The sequence below is a fragment of the Solea senegalensis genome, linkage group LG13 (genome assembly GCF_019176455.1).
Source record: "Solea senegalensis isolate Sse05_10M linkage group LG13, IFAPA_SoseM_1, whole genome shotgun sequence".
NCBI classification, from domain to species: Eukaryota; Metazoa; Chordata; class Actinopteri; order Pleuronectiformes; family Soleidae; genus Solea; species Solea senegalensis.
Window position 1 is genome coordinate 2,105,655 of NC_058033.1, and position 15,149 is coordinate 2,120,803.

The 15,149-nt window shown below is 40.2% G+C and overlaps 1 protein-coding gene across 3 annotated transcripts; it reads right to left on the bottom strand.

The window, feature by feature from the left end:
• Positions 1-1,423: 1,423 nt before the first annotated feature.
• Positions 1,424-13,816, bottom strand: LOC122779879 (lissencephaly-1 homolog B-like). Of its 3 annotated transcripts, none has more exons than XM_044042531.1 (11): positions 13,630-13,816; positions 8,984-9,272; positions 7,693-7,777; positions 7,528-7,602; positions 7,146-7,352; positions 5,801-5,969; positions 5,024-5,126; positions 4,627-4,855; positions 3,883-3,984; positions 3,634-3,790; positions 1,424-2,742 (listed from the first exon to the last, which is right to left on the bottom strand). In XM_044042531.1, exons 2-11 carry the CDS (start codon positions 9,013-9,015, stop codon positions 2,669-2,671), a joined length of 1,233 nt encoding a protein of 410 aa, XP_043898466.1. In that variant the 5' UTR covers positions 9,016-9,272; positions 13,630-13,816; the 3' UTR covers positions 1,424-2,668. The 3 variants fall into 3 exon arrangements, with proteins under 3 accessions (XP_043898466.1, XP_043898468.1, XP_043898467.1); XM_044042533.1 differs by lacking the exon at positions 13,630-13,816 and adding an exon at positions 13,428-13,510; XM_044042532.1 differs by lacking the exon at positions 13,630-13,816 and adding an exon at positions 13,159-13,239.
• Positions 13,817-15,149: the final 1,333 nt, after the last annotated feature.

The window sequence follows — 15,149 nt, forward strand, 5'->3', positions numbered from 1 at the left end:
GCCTACTCTGTCTCTCGGTAGATGCATCTAGCTCACCACACTGTTCCCTTTTTACACCACTTTCCCTCTCTGACTGCTTTACTGCACCACTCCCTGTTTCCCCACCCTCACAGTTCGACCTGCAGGACAGAGAAAAGGTGTGGCGCTTGCACACTCGCTGTTCTGGCAACTGTTGCCAGGATACCGCAGAGCACAGAGGAAGAATGATTGCTGTGCTGCGTGTGGGTGAGCAGGTGTGACTGTGAGCCGAGGTAGTGTACATAATTGATGAAGGAGGACAGTAGTGACTCTGCTGCCTCCTGATGGTTTTGCCTCTGCAGTGCGAGTTTCAGTAGTGATAAAACATGTCATGACCTTTGTTATCATTTCCTCTAAATCACACATGAAATGTTTGAAGGCTTAGTGCCACACCTTTCCCATCTAACAACCCTTCTTTGTGTTTCCGTTTCTCTTTCATCAGTAACAGCAATGACATAATGACAGCGTCAGTGTCTGTGCTATGTTAAGATGGAAGTTACCTAATGATGGTACAGTAAAAGGGAAATATGCAGCACCTGAAGCAGGTAGTCACACATAAATCATTTTTTCCCCATAAGCTTTTCAGTTAGTAGACCAAGACCAAAAACACTTCAATGGCTTCCAATAATAATAAAAAAATAAAAAATTAAATTAATATTTGCCAGACTGAGCTGTGTTTACATTCTCAAGTATCCATGTGTTTCAGCATATGTGAGTAAACAACTAAGAATAACATCTATGATACACAGCATTTTGTCTGTGATTCTCCATTAATATTTTAAGACTTGTACTTCTATTTTTAATAATTCAATTTGACCACAAGAAGGTGCACTAAGAAATGGGGAGAATAGTGAAAAACAATTATTGTTTTGGATGATATTTAACAATGTATATAACGTCTTATCCACGTTTCGCCCCTCAAGAAAACCAATGAAAAACACTGTACTTTCCAGACGCCAGAATTTTAACTGTCATAAAAACCCCCACAATACTCGTTTTACACAGAAATACTGATTAAATATTTTGAGAATTGAGAGTGAAACCAAAAGCAGTTTGAAGAAAACAATGATAAAACATAAATACCAAGTGAATTTGCAGCCGTTACAACAATGAATATACAATCCCCAGTTTTCATACCCAAGGAAACTTCGTATTAACGCATCTTCTCATCCAATCACATGAATGCAACTCCATGTGTTTAGACATGTAAACGCGGTAAAGACGACTGCGGACGTTCAAACTGAGCATCAGAATGAGGAAGAAAGAGGCTTTTTGTGTGTCAAATAAAGGTGGTTCATGTAGTATGGACTGTTCTGCAGTGTCTGACCTCATATGAAACTCCCAGATGTCATCCTTCTTCTCATCTCATCATCATCCCTCAAAGAAATCACACAGACAGATTAACTTATATTTACAGAATTTTATTTCATTATGTTGCAAACAATGACATCCAGATATATTGATACACAACTTTTACTGTGCGTGTGTGTGCGTTTGTGAGTGTATGTGTATGTGTGTGTGTGTGTAAAGAGAGCAGTGACACCACAGAAAGCTGAATGAAAATCCCATGAGGACGCCCTCAGTGGGTTAACAAGGCAGAGATAGCGAACAAGAGGGCACCGGGTGATTCTTCTCGGCGAAGTACACACTCACACACAAATCTCATAAAAGGTGAGCAGACATTTTCCTTTGTAAAACACACGTTTGCGAATGGGGGGTGTGTGTGTGTCTGTGCTCTCAGCAGCTTAGGGATTGTTAAGGTCCTGTGAGTGTCTAGAAAGCAAGTTTGTTAAAAGAGATGAAGTAGAATGAATGAATGAATGAATGAATGAATGAACACAGTGGGTGAGAAGCTTTACCTCCTCTCTGTCTTTCCTCTGACAATCAAAGCAGAGACAGTGGAGAGATTCTCCTGTCGTAATATACAAATACGCGCACGCACACACACACCATGTATACACACATGTACACATACACTCACCCACAGAACCTCATGTGATTCAACTATGAAGCTGCGCGCTTCATTTTTTCCTTCAACATGTCATCTTCTCCTCCTGGACAGCTTCCACTCATTCGTTCAGTTATTACACATCTTCTCTATCAGCATCTGTGCAGTGACAGACCACAACAATGGAGGCATGGAGTAAAACAATACTAAACTCAAAAGGAAAAATAAACCTAAACCCCTTCAATGTGGGGCGCCATTGGTTTTCGTGCACTGTCAGTTAACCCGAAAGACTCCTGAGCCAGCACACAAGGATATTTACCCTTTTACCCGACAGGAAGTCATGACAACGGTATGCAAATTCGGCAAATTTAACAGTATACAATTTTTTTTGTTTCACCATGCAAGGAATACTTCTTATCTTCTGAGTGTGTTTATGTGTCAGAGATTGCGTGACATTTATTAAGCGTACCCTACATCCAGAATAATTTACATAAAAGGACAATAGTCATCTTAATAGGACTGGAACTGATGTAGGGGAGGAGCTAAGGAACAAGGGGGGGGGGGCGTGGGGAGAAGATAAAGCGCCATGGTCAACTACGGTTCGTACTGTAGTGCGAGAGGTGAGAGGCTGGGTGTCAGGACAGAGGGGAGGAGGGTTAAGGTAAGATCGAGGAGAAGGAAGCGTAGAAGATGGAGGCGGTCTCAGCGACACTCCCACACTTTGACTGTCTGATCAACGCTGCCCGTCACCACGTAGGGGGCAGTCTTGTGGAAATCTGCAAGAGGGAGACACATTTTAACAATATTTAAACAGCTTAACAATATGTTCTGTATTTTCAAATTTTACCTTAAATTCACACAACAGGACATTCTGAGTCAGAGGATCGATTTGTGTCACACACTACCCACCACGCTGTCAGATTAGATTATTCACTTTTGCATTTATTTATTATATTATAGCATTTCCTCACCCTCTTTTTTCATTTATAATCAATTGTGGTCAAGCGGACATTTTGGCTGGTCCCCACAAATTTAAGGGCTTTTTGAGGATTAAGGGTTGGAATTGGGTTGAGGATAGGTTAAGGGTTAGGCATTCAGCTGTGACGGATATGTTTCGGGTAAGGGTCTGGGGGAATGTATAACGTTTATGAGTGTCCTCAAAAAAGTATGCTCTGTGTGTGTCAACACAACTTTTGATTCAAAACAATCTCTGTAACTGTGACTTCACAACACATGAGTGACCGACAATGGGACGTCACGCACTACATGATCTTTTGTCACACACGACACAATATTTCACAAAAAACAAAGGTGAGAAGTACCACAGGGAATGATGTGTCAACCCTGGCTTAATCTAGCTCAGCCAGGTCAACCAACAAGGTTTTAATGCAGCAGTGCTCTCTGGTCTCTACCATATTTTTACACATGTTGTATTTCTCTTTTTCCTCCTCCCTTTCCTTTGAGATGAGCCCCATCTCCCTGTTCTGGTCCCTAGTTCGCTTGAGATGTTGCAGACTCTTATCAAATATTCAGCATTCTGGAAAGAGTTCAAGATCTGCGACATATCAAGGAGGTGCAAGCAGTTCTATTTTATTCTTAGCGACTGCTGATTTCTGTGCCACAGTTGGCTCGTTGAAAATTGTTAGTGTGCATTTGAGGACTCTTACCCAGAGAGGTAACAAAGTGTTCATGGGCAAACAGGGTCTTCATGCAGCGTTTGTTCTTGTAGTCCCAGATCCTAATGGTTTTGTCATCAGCACAGCTCACTATGAATCTTCCTCCAGGGTGAAACAACACACCACGAACCCAGTTGTCATGTCCCACCTTAAGAACAAAGACAGATTATCCACCACTCCCCTTATTCATAAGCAGACACACTGAGCACTGAGTCACAAGAAACCACCATAACTACTCACCAGAGTCATAAGGCAGATACCAATGCTGACATCCCACATTTTAATGGTTTTATCTCTGGATCCAGAAAGAAGGAAGGGACCAGGCTTTCCACTCTTCTTGTTCTGCAAAACAGAGATACAGCAAAGTACAGTGTAAGAAACTAGAGAGATGCTATCTACGTATGAGGTGGAACTCCAGCACTTATGGCTTCAGGAATGCTGGCGTCTGGATTGTTTGAGTTTAATTGATAGATAATTTGTGACTGTGCACACCTGTTGAACATCAGCATGCTAGCATTGCCATTGTTGACATGCTTTTGTTTGGATTTAGCCCAATGAACCTCTGTATCCAAGAACAGCCTCACACACTCACTACAGTCAGGCTACAAATATATGTTGTACATACTGAGAAAACCTGACTAACCACCTATAGAGAAGATCAGGGGTGACATCCAAACAAAGCATGTCAAACACTGCTCCTGTGTACCATGATGCTGATTTTCTTTATGAACTTTGTCGAGGGAGTGAGTGGTTAACAAACATCAGCTGTGTAATGGCAAGAAAAAGCAGCAAATACGTTGTCAAAAATATCATTAAGCATTAACATAGATTTTTTTCACTCATGCATTTAGGTTAAAGAATTAATGAAACCCAGTACTTTGCCTTTAATTCAGGGCATATGTTTGGTTTGGTACCAACACTGAGCCAGACATATTCAAACATTCTCTGTCACTTTATATCAGGTCTTATAGCAGGTGACTTTACCTCGGAGCCTGTGGCCTCCAGGATGGTGGGGTGAGCACTGTCAGGAGCCCAGGAGATACACTCTACCACATGTTCATGCTCCCGCAACTCAGCTTTGCACTCTTTTGAAGCGACCACCCAGACACGCACTGTCTGGTCGTTGGAGCAGCTAGCGAGCAATGAGCCATCCTGATTGGGGCGCACCATCCTCACCCACTCCCTGTGGCCTGCAAAGGTCTTCACACAGTACCTGAACACAGAATTATGGTGAGAAAAATTGTAAACTAATGCTATATCATCAGGTAGACAATTAAAGAAAGAATAAAAATATGGAATTCCGAAAATGTAAAACTATAACAGTCACAATCTATGACAGTGTGTGGGGGTGAGAGCCGAAATAAGGCTCCCCCTCACTTACCCAGTGGCCACCTCCCACATCTTGATGGTCTTGTCCCTGGAGGCAGACACTATGTGGTCACCATTTGGCATGATGGCTACGGACGACACGTTGTGATCGTGGCCTGGACAACACAGTCAATCGTTTAGTTGTGGAACTGGTAATAATACTACATTTTATTTGTAAAGCACTTCATCTCAAAAGAGCTATAGAGGCAGGTTAAAAGCACATATAAAACATACATTAAAAGATACATTATGAAGCAATAGCAGCCCCATTTGTATGATTTCCTGAAAAGAAATGTCTTCAGTTCTTTTGTAAAGTTTTCCACATTCTGTGGTGCCCTGGTCTGAGTATATGTATATCAGCGTTATTATAGTTTATGTCCAAAGCCTCTATTTACATTTAAAAATGTACTTCACATTTATAAAGTCAAACTAACCCTTCATTAAAGTAATGACATTATTGTCTAAAAATACGTAGAAAATAACATGCATAACAGTGAATACAAGCATGACATTTTTTGGGATCATTTCAAGAGAACTGTAGTGAAACAATTTTCAGAATTTTATACTACATTCTTATGCCAGGAGTTTCCGATAAAAGCTGCTAACTTAGCTTGGATTGTTTTGAATCATCAGTGCTGCCAAGTTATTCAGCACTTGCTGGGTCTATTTATAATTAAACCAATTTTGCATAATAACCTCTAATTCAAAAAGCAGATGATTTATTACTGAATTTCTAAATCTAATTGTACAGTGTACATTGACCACTATTACTTCTGTAAGTACCACTTACCATGCATTGTTCGGATACACTCAAAACCCTGGAAGTCCCAGAGTTTGATGCTCATGTCAGCTGAACATGAAGCCAAGAGCTTCCCTGTCTGGTCAAAGGAGATGTCCTGCACTGAGTCTGTGTGACCCTTCAGAGTTCGCTCAAAGTCACCTGCCTCATAGTCCCACACCTAAAGTAACAAGTCAGTATTTTAGTGAGACACCCTTTCTGCCTGTAAAAGACAGCTGTACACATGATCATATTTCATACAGGAAATATTAAATCAATTGTGCATTTAGATTTTTCAAAAAGATTCAATATAAGGCATGATGGGCTGCAGATTAGACATTTTGTTTTGATCTTGAACTCAAATGTGATTACAGAGATTTGCAGTCAGACATCTGGTTAAACTAAACACACAAGTGTCACGAAACAGCTGGTGCCATTTCCTATAATACAAAGTGTTAAAACACAAAAAGGAGTAGAATTTGCTGGAGAAAGACGCATATATGCATGTTTCTCGAGGTGCTGAGCTGTGGGAGCATTGCCTCTGACAACAATTGCATCAGCACATCTCCTCCACACAGATGAGCAGTGACAAAGCAGAAAAAAGTGAGTTGACGAAGGAAAGAAGGGAATGAGAAAGGAAGGTGGGTGGGTGCGTCTGGTGAAGCAGAAGCCGTGAGGCTAAAAAGGGAACCTCAGACCTGCAGTCAAGCTTTGATCTAAATGGTCAGAGCTGCAGATGCCATGTTGTGGTGAGCTGAAAAGCCAACTGATAATGCTGATAAAGGCTGCTGCACTCAGCCAGTATTATACTTACATATTCCTTATAGAGACAGATTTTTAAAAAGTACATTATGTGAATAACCCCCCAACAAAATGACTCTTGGCATTCCCAGAGAGAGGAGATGTCACAAATGAATGCATAATCTATCAGTGAGTGTATGAAGTAGGTCATGACCCATGAGTTTTTGCAAAATATTTTCCCAAAAAAACTGAAGCTCTAACTATAACCCTTGAATAATAAAGTTGGTGTGAAACATAAAGCATCAACTGTATACACAGCACTTCTCATGATAGATTAAAATTGCCAGTTGTACTTAAGGTGAATACAGTTAAATATTGATTTTGAATCTATAGTCATTCAAAATTTTATTGTATTGCAATGCATAATATCATATAGGTTTTCCTCTCGCATGGTCATAAAGGGGACCACTTTTATGATCATGCGAGAGGAACTTTAACTTTTATAGGCTGCATAGTATTACAATTTATAATTCAAACTCTTGTATTGTGTTGTTTCAAGATGGAGCTTGTTGTACCTAATAAACTGGCACCACACTGTCAACCTGTTTTCACTCACCTTGATAGTTGCATCCTCTGAGGCAGTGACCATGACAGAGAAGACTGGGTGGAATATGACACGTGTGACTGGAGCGCGGTGCCCGCTCAGGGCGTATCTCTCTGGGGGACGGGGTATCCACTCTTTGGGGTCTCTCTTCTGACCCACAGTTCCACCATGCGTCATCTCCTCCTTTGCTTCATTTAACTTGGACTCCAACTCCATCACCTACAGGAACAGCAGAGAAACAAGGACAAGAGTCGTCACAAAGAAATACATTTATTTGATTTAGACAGGTGATGACTTGCTACCAACAGTGTTAACCCACAAGAATCTTCATTCTTTCATATTATTGTAAAGCATGTGTCAAATGTCACAAGCAAAACCACAAAATATCCCTTACCTTTTTCTGTAATCTGATGACTGAGGTCCATTTCTTTTCCAAAAGCCCTGCATACTTTTTATCTACCTCTTCATTCTATGAAGAGGAAAGACAAGAAGAAAGATATTTGGTTTATTTCTATAAAATCATTTGATTACACATTGTAGTATATCTATTGCTGCTTACCATGTCTATCTCTGCTTCTTTCTTGAAGGTAGAATAGGCCTCCTCATATCCATTGGAACGGAGATAGTCTGCTATGGCCCGATTTCTAAAACAACCAAAAAAATACAAAGAAAAAGAAGCAAAGCTGCTTTTTTTTAATGCTTAAGGTGTTAATGTTCCACTAATGATTAGTATTTCAAAAGGTGTAAATAAACTTCCATATGTAAGTTGTCATTATCAGGGCAATAAATGAAATACACTTCAATAAAGTCAGACTGAGTTCCTCAGCTGTTAAATATCAACTTCAGCTCAACAGACACGCCCTGTCTGACAAACGGGAGCAACAGGATTTAAGATGAACCCTTCAAGCATGAATTTTTGAGCATGAGCTATAACAAATTACAAATCTTCAATGAAGACAGAAAAAAGAAAAAAAAACAACATAAGGACTGAATCATGGGGAAACTGTGTTTTGTGGTGCTGCTTGGAAACCAGAGGCTCGCCACAAGGATGGAAAACTGTGCATGGACAACACAAGGACAGGGCGACCACAAGCACATGGAAGCAACCTTTTTCTCTCTCTCTCTCTCTCTCGTGTGTGTGCGCGTGTATACACACACGCGCACACACACACCAGATCCTTTATACGAATATAAAGATGAATATTTCATGAGCAAGAGGGGCTAAATTTAGGCTGCTGTTGGTTTTGGGCAGCTTATAATGGTATCCCTGATACAACTGCGTTAGAAAGTGTGAACATGTGAACATGTATGTATATATGTATATATATATATATATGTTTTAACACTTCACAATCAGTTCAGTGAAAGACAAAGATGACTTATTTTCATACAGCATATCACACGATCAGCCAGGCAGATACCACTGCACAGAACTGCTGACATAAATCAACCATCCTTTTCTTTTTAAATTACACCTCCGTCCCATCCCCCTCACTTCTTTGCTCCTGTCATGTAGGTTATGAAATATTCACTAAGTAGCTATCAAATGAAGCACCTTGTAGCTAGATATCTCATCACATTTCCTCAGTGATAACACTTTCTACTCAATTAATGCACTTTCTCACAACATCTGCAACAACCTATTCTGGATGACTAAACTCCACAGCTTTCTAAAAAAAAGTGTAAAACATGGGGATGTATGTTAGCCTTCACGGACAAAAATAAATAAAACCTGCATGTACATGCATTTTAATCGACCCCTCCATGATCCCTAATTGTGTGTTGGTCAACATGTCTGTTCTTGTCTGTATGTGTAATGAGCCTGCACATATTTGCATCCAAGCACTCACAGTTCATCTCTCTGTCTCTGTGACAGCACCATGGTGGCTGCTGTTCTCTCCCTCTTGGGGAGGTGAGGGTGAGGCGATGTACTGGGGGAGTCTAGCAAGGAAGTGTGTGGTGGGGAGGCTTCGGATCCCTCAGTGATGTTCTTCCTTCAGGGACTCCGGAGGTGGCGATAACAGTGCCACACAGAAGGAGGTAAACCAGAGGTTCTGCTGTCAATCAGATGTCACGACAAGGCTCCACAAGTAGTCACAATGGCCCAGATCTCACTTACTGATCAGACGAGCCCATCACCTGAAGAAGAGAAAACACACAGAGATTGAGTTAAAAAAGAAAAGAAAACGGCCATGACTTTCCAGGTCTCACAGATAAATTAAGTATAATTACATATAAAAAGGTACATGAATTATAGATCGTTACACCAGTTAGGTTCCAACCTGCTTGTTCTACATGCATACTTATTGCACCATGCTATGTTGGAGTAAATGGCAAAGCAAAAACTAAGTACAATTGCATGTAATCAAAGAGCGCAGGGAAGAAGGGAAAAGGCCACTTTTGGGAACAGTTGTCATTTCTGGTCATTCATGCACTAATGTCTGCATTTTCAGGCATCCTTCAATGCTTCCTCAAAAATTGTTATAATTTAAAACTGGTCGAGGTCTGAGGATCTGTAGTGCATGACCTTAGGTAATAGATCATTTTATATGAAACTGTATTTTTGCACCATTTTCTAAAAGAAAAGTTTCACAGTTATAAACAGTATGGGTTTCACTTTTTTATTCATTTTGTCTGAAATTAGCCAACTATCCCAAAACAAGAGATCAGTAGCACATGATGAAAAATCAAAACTCAAAACTCACCACTCAGCGATTGAAATACTAATAAAGAATTACTTCCTGAGCTTGTACACTGCTGGCACCTGGGGCCACAATAACACTAAGCTGCTTAGCGGGAAGGCCAGACATCCTACAGTTTGTGTGTGTGCATGAGATCGAAAGAGAGACCACTAGTCCTCTTTACGGCTGACAGTGCAATGTCAAGGGACTAGACGATAGCTAACAGGATTAACTGTAGACATTAAGAGAGGACTGGAAAAGCAAGCTGCCCTTGTCTGTACCTTTGTCTGGTGCATCGGTAACTGTTGACAGTTGCTGCTGCACAACTCAAAAGACTCCTTCAAGAAATAAATATAAATATTGTTTATTTACACTTTAGAGATGAGTACTTGAGTATTTTGCCATTAGCCAGTCATGCACCTGAATTGTCCCCAAATAGAACTCTTTTTTTCCTGCCAACGAGTGCACTGAGCTAAGAGAACGGAGTGATTTTAACACAGAAGCACTCTAAGTGTGATTCAATAATAGCCATTAAACCAAACAGTCCAAAAGATTACATAACCAAGACAATCTCAGCAGCTTCTGCACCTGTTTCAAACACCTGAATTGAAACAGTAACTGTATCAGAGACACTGTATTGCAGAGTGTTCTGAAGGAACTCAAAGAAAAACTGGCATCAGGGGTTAAAGGTAATTTAAGTCTCTCATTATTCAGTTTGTTTTAAAAAGGCAGTTGTTGCATTGGTAGGCAAATGTGCTGTTATCTATGCTTGGTGCTCTTGAATATCAACAGTTAAAGTGTCATAAATCAAGTGGGGATCAAAGTCCTGTGTATCACGTTTCATCAAGAGGAAATTATGTAGTGGGTTTTCAGTTCAAAGACCTGTTTGATCGTGTGTGTTTCTCGGAATGAATCTGCACATATTAGATGTTGACAGAAGAAAGAAAACACTTATGGAATCTTAGGTTGATGACATGAGAACACACTTTTTTTTTTTTTTTTTAAATAAACACATTAAGTTATTGGATTCAAACACAAGATAATGGTCATAATGCTACACACTTTGACACACTCAAACCTAGATTTCAGCTAGAAAAAACTAAATAATGAATTTGATTAGCAACCATTAAAATTATGAAACAAAATATGTGAGGATTTGCCTTCTGCTGATCTTAAGACTATCAAACAAAGATTTGATGACATGACCTAGGCCTTTGTTGAATTGTGATGCTGCTTATTCCTTAGACATTTTGTACATTGCAATCGTCTCAGAATGGCTACAGTTTCACTGGTCACTACTGAAAGTTAAAGCTCTTAATTATATAGATACAAATAGCCAGTTGAAACACAAAATGTCCTGGCAAATCTGTTCTAGTAAAACACATTAATAGTAAACAACCCTTTGTTTAAAGAACCACTGTAGTATTTCGCCTGAACCCACAAGGACGTGGAGCAGGTGCCCATCTCTCTGCATTCACTTATGATCAAAGAACCTAACATAACAAGTTTAAAACCTCTTCTGTAACTACAATGCTCCCACATAACCCCACCTCCCCTATTTATACAGCTAAGTATGAAAAGGTGAATGGTTCATCTGACTAAGCTTCAATCATCTACAAAGACAAGCTGTGACGTCAAGTATGCCTCAGCTGTATTTTTCAGAGCACAGAGCCTTGGTCAGTTCAACAAGCACCGTGTACAGCAGGGATGTGACACAGACTTCTTTTAACAGTTTTTAACAGAAATTCCTCAAACTGGAGAATGTGGAGCGTGAGAATGGTTAATCTTGTTCAACAGTTGATTTATACAATAAATATATCAAAATTGTTGCAGATTAATTTCCCATTGAGCAACTAATCAATCAACGAACAAACTCTTCAATGTGCATGTTTCATAGAAATGTACTTATTTAACATACAGTGTTAATCATTTTAAATTTTAAGAAAAGCAGGCCTGAATCAGTATTATTAACGAATGAATGAAATTCAGTCAAATTTGTTGTCAGGTTTGAAAATAATAATGATGCAGCAAAAAGCATTCGATATAGAATATAAAAAAACTCAATCACAAAGGCAATGACACCAGTTACAGGCACTCATTTTGGCTGATTCAAGTGTTCAGTTATCATGCTGTTTGTGTCTAAATGCTGAGCAATGCCCCCCAAGTGGTTGACCTTCAGGCCAAACAAAACCATCCCGGTACAAATTGACAAGGCAATGTTTGATAACACATTGAAAAGCATAGCAAATTATTTTCACCCCATGACTGGCAGCCTACACAGAAATTTCCTTTTTAAAAAAGGCAATGGTGAGGTCTCAATCTGCTCTTGGATCCATTCTGGTGAATTTTGATTATACAGTAAATAATGTATTGCCACACAATAACAAAACAGCTTTAGAGTTAGTCATCCTATACTGAATGTCTTAAAAAAAAAACACTAGGGGCTGAGCTATGACAAAAGATGGGAAAGAAAACTGCAGTTATATACGAGTAGCTCAGCCCAAGCAGAGAAAAAGGAAAGACTGATAATTCAAGCTGAAAAATTGCACAATAAAAGTCAATTTGTATCTGGAACATACAAACGGGAAACCCTCGGGATGATGGAGAGAAATAGTGCATGTACATTTTCACATCCTGAATGGCTGATTCATAACCCTTGCTGAAAGCACTGGCCTTCACATTTTGTCCTACGCAATAGCAGCTACGAGGCAAATAGGAGGCATTCACTTGGCGAATGACATTCAGCTCATCTGACATGTTTATATATAAAGAAAACCTGAGTGCATTTGCCTCGGTAGTTATCATGATGCCGTAATGATCCGTTTCAGTCTCCACCCTGATTGTTGACCCTTAAACCTGATTTAGGTCCACTTAGGGGGCTAACATCATGAATAAAAACACATTGAACATGCTTGAGGCAGCTTTATTAATGGCAGAGTAGTCTATATTCGAAATCTGCCCTGAGTGATGCATTTCCAGGGTTTGATGGCCACAAGGGCAAAGTTGCAGCAGTGGCTCAGCAACGCCCTTCCCAGCTAACATTAGCTTAGCACAATAACGTACGCGTAAAGTGGAGCTGTCAGATACACAGTCACCAAATCAAAACACACACGGGGCGTTGGTCTACGGCAAAAGGTTGCGGAGCAACTTGAATTATAACGTTAAAACAACAGATAGCTCGTAACAATTCAAATGACTATACGATATGTAACACAAGTTTGATTCCACGGCTATCAGCTGATTTTTTTAACCAGAAAATACAGCGCTACGTACACTAATGCAGTAAAATATTAATCACAACACTCCCACAACAAACACTGCTTACAGAAATGGGTAGCATTTACCTTGAAACATTTCTTGTGATATCATAATATTAGCACCCGGCTTTAGGAAATATGGCAGCCGGCTGACAGCACCCAAGTTAGCTATGTCGGCTAACGCATCGCGTTAGCTTGTCCCCACAGAACCACAGAAGCTAGCGTTAGCCAAATATTCAAGTAGGTTTTCACAACAAGTGTCTCCGAACAAGTCACGCGTTGACCACGACTCACGGGTCCAAGGTGAAGGATGACAACCAGATTGAGCAAAGTCAATTATTACACCGCCAAGCTACCTTAACGTTTACTCTCTGAATCGATGCTCTTGTGAACGCCAACTTTGCCATTTAGCGTAGCTTAGCTTAGCCTCCGGCCTCTCCGCCATTTTGAGATGGGAACGGGAGAACGCAGACACTGCAGGCAATTCGTCGTCAGAAAAACAAGTCTTTGAGAGTGCAAAAACAAAAACGCACATTCGTGAACATATCTCGGACTCACCCTCTGATAAATGGTGGTTCTCATTTCTCCGTGACAGGTCGAAGCATGCGACGGAAACGCCAGGTTTGAATGTGATATTATGACTTTTCACATCACCCGGTACAGCCGCTCAGATTTCTCTCCTCTTTGGTACCACCGAACTCGCCCCGGCCACATCTAACGGTCGCGATTGGGTAGCGGTTGCGCGCACGCAGAGGTAACCGGGGGCGCGCAGCGTACACCGCTCGTCATCTTCTAATTAAAGGGGAATTCGGTAATTTCTGTCCTCCTGCTGTTATTATTATTATTAGGCAAAGCTAATTATCTGTTATCTGATAAAGGTCACCGTTGACCTTTGATGTTATATGATATCTATGATATATGATGGAGAGTATAGTATTTCCTATAATGCACCTTGGACATGGAGAAACATTCAAAAAAAGCTCAAATTAGTTTCATGCATATCTCTCAGCAGATTTAAGAGAATTATAAAGAATGTGATGACAGGTGTGTCTTATATGTTGCATTGATCTTTGATCTTAATGTGTTTTAATGTAGTTTTTGTGATTTTGTGTGGCTTCTACCTTGGCCAGGTGAGATGTTTAATCTCAATGTGACTTCCTGGTAAAAATAAAGGTAAAATAATAATGATTAAGAAAAAGAAAAGATCACGTAACTGTTCTCACAACATGTGTGTGGTATGTTCACTGAATAAACATTAAAGTGAAGTCAGTGGGTCTTTCTTACTTTGTGGACCCAAGTTACCAATGAGGCAATCCAAAAACAATCAAAACAGTAAAGCTGAGTTATCTTTGCTTGAAGAAAAACACATTTTAAGAAGTGTACAAATTCAAATGTATGCAAATCTATGTCTGTCAGAATGTTTTTCAGATCTAAGGATCCAGTATCTGGAAGGACTAGCTTTGGCATGTTTGTTGCTAATTTTCAGATCAGAGGGTTTGCATATCAGATCATGAGTCAGTTTTTTCCTCCTGGCGATATTGTGGGCAATGCAGTGGGTTAAGGATGGTCAGACCTGACTGTGGCTTCTCTGATAGCATCGAAGGATGGGAAACCAAGTGCCCATCATGACCTGGTTGCTGAAATGTTATGATGTCTATTCAGGGTTGAAAAGAATGGGCTGTAATGTAATATTTATGTGGGTCCATGGACACTCAGGAGTTGCCAGCCAGGCAAATGAGAGAGCTAAAGGTTTTCCAAAGAAAATGTGGTGAGTGCCAAGAAGAGTGGAAGACACAACAGCAGGGTTGGCTCTATCAACCTTCTGTTAGAAATAAGTGGTGTTCAATTAAATTAAAGAGAAGGGAGTAGGTAGTCCTAACTAGACTGTGATTGGGGTATTGTGGATTAGCCAGCTATCTGAAAATCACAAGAAAACACCCAGATGGTCTGTGCTAGTGTTGACATCCAGAGACAATTAAACATGCTTTATTTTCATGTGGTTAGTTCAGAACAGAATGTCAACAGTTGTTTTACTGGCTGACCTGGAGCATTCATGCTTTTCCTTGAAGTCGATTTTC

Excerpts from the sequence above, each read along its gene's own strand:
- LOC122779879 (XM_044042531.1), bottom strand. The coding sequence starts at position 9,015 with ATGGTGCTGTCACAGAGACAGAGAGATGAACT. Across the intron at positions 7,603-7,692 it reads AAGAAGCAGAGATAGACATG|AATGAAGAGGTAGATAAAAA; the intron begins GTAAGCAGCAAT and ends TCCTCTTCATAG. Across the intron at positions 3,985-4,626 it reads TGGAGGCCACAGGCTCCGAG|AACAAGAAGAGTGGAAAGCC; the intron begins GTAAAGTCACCT and ends TCTGTTTTGCAG.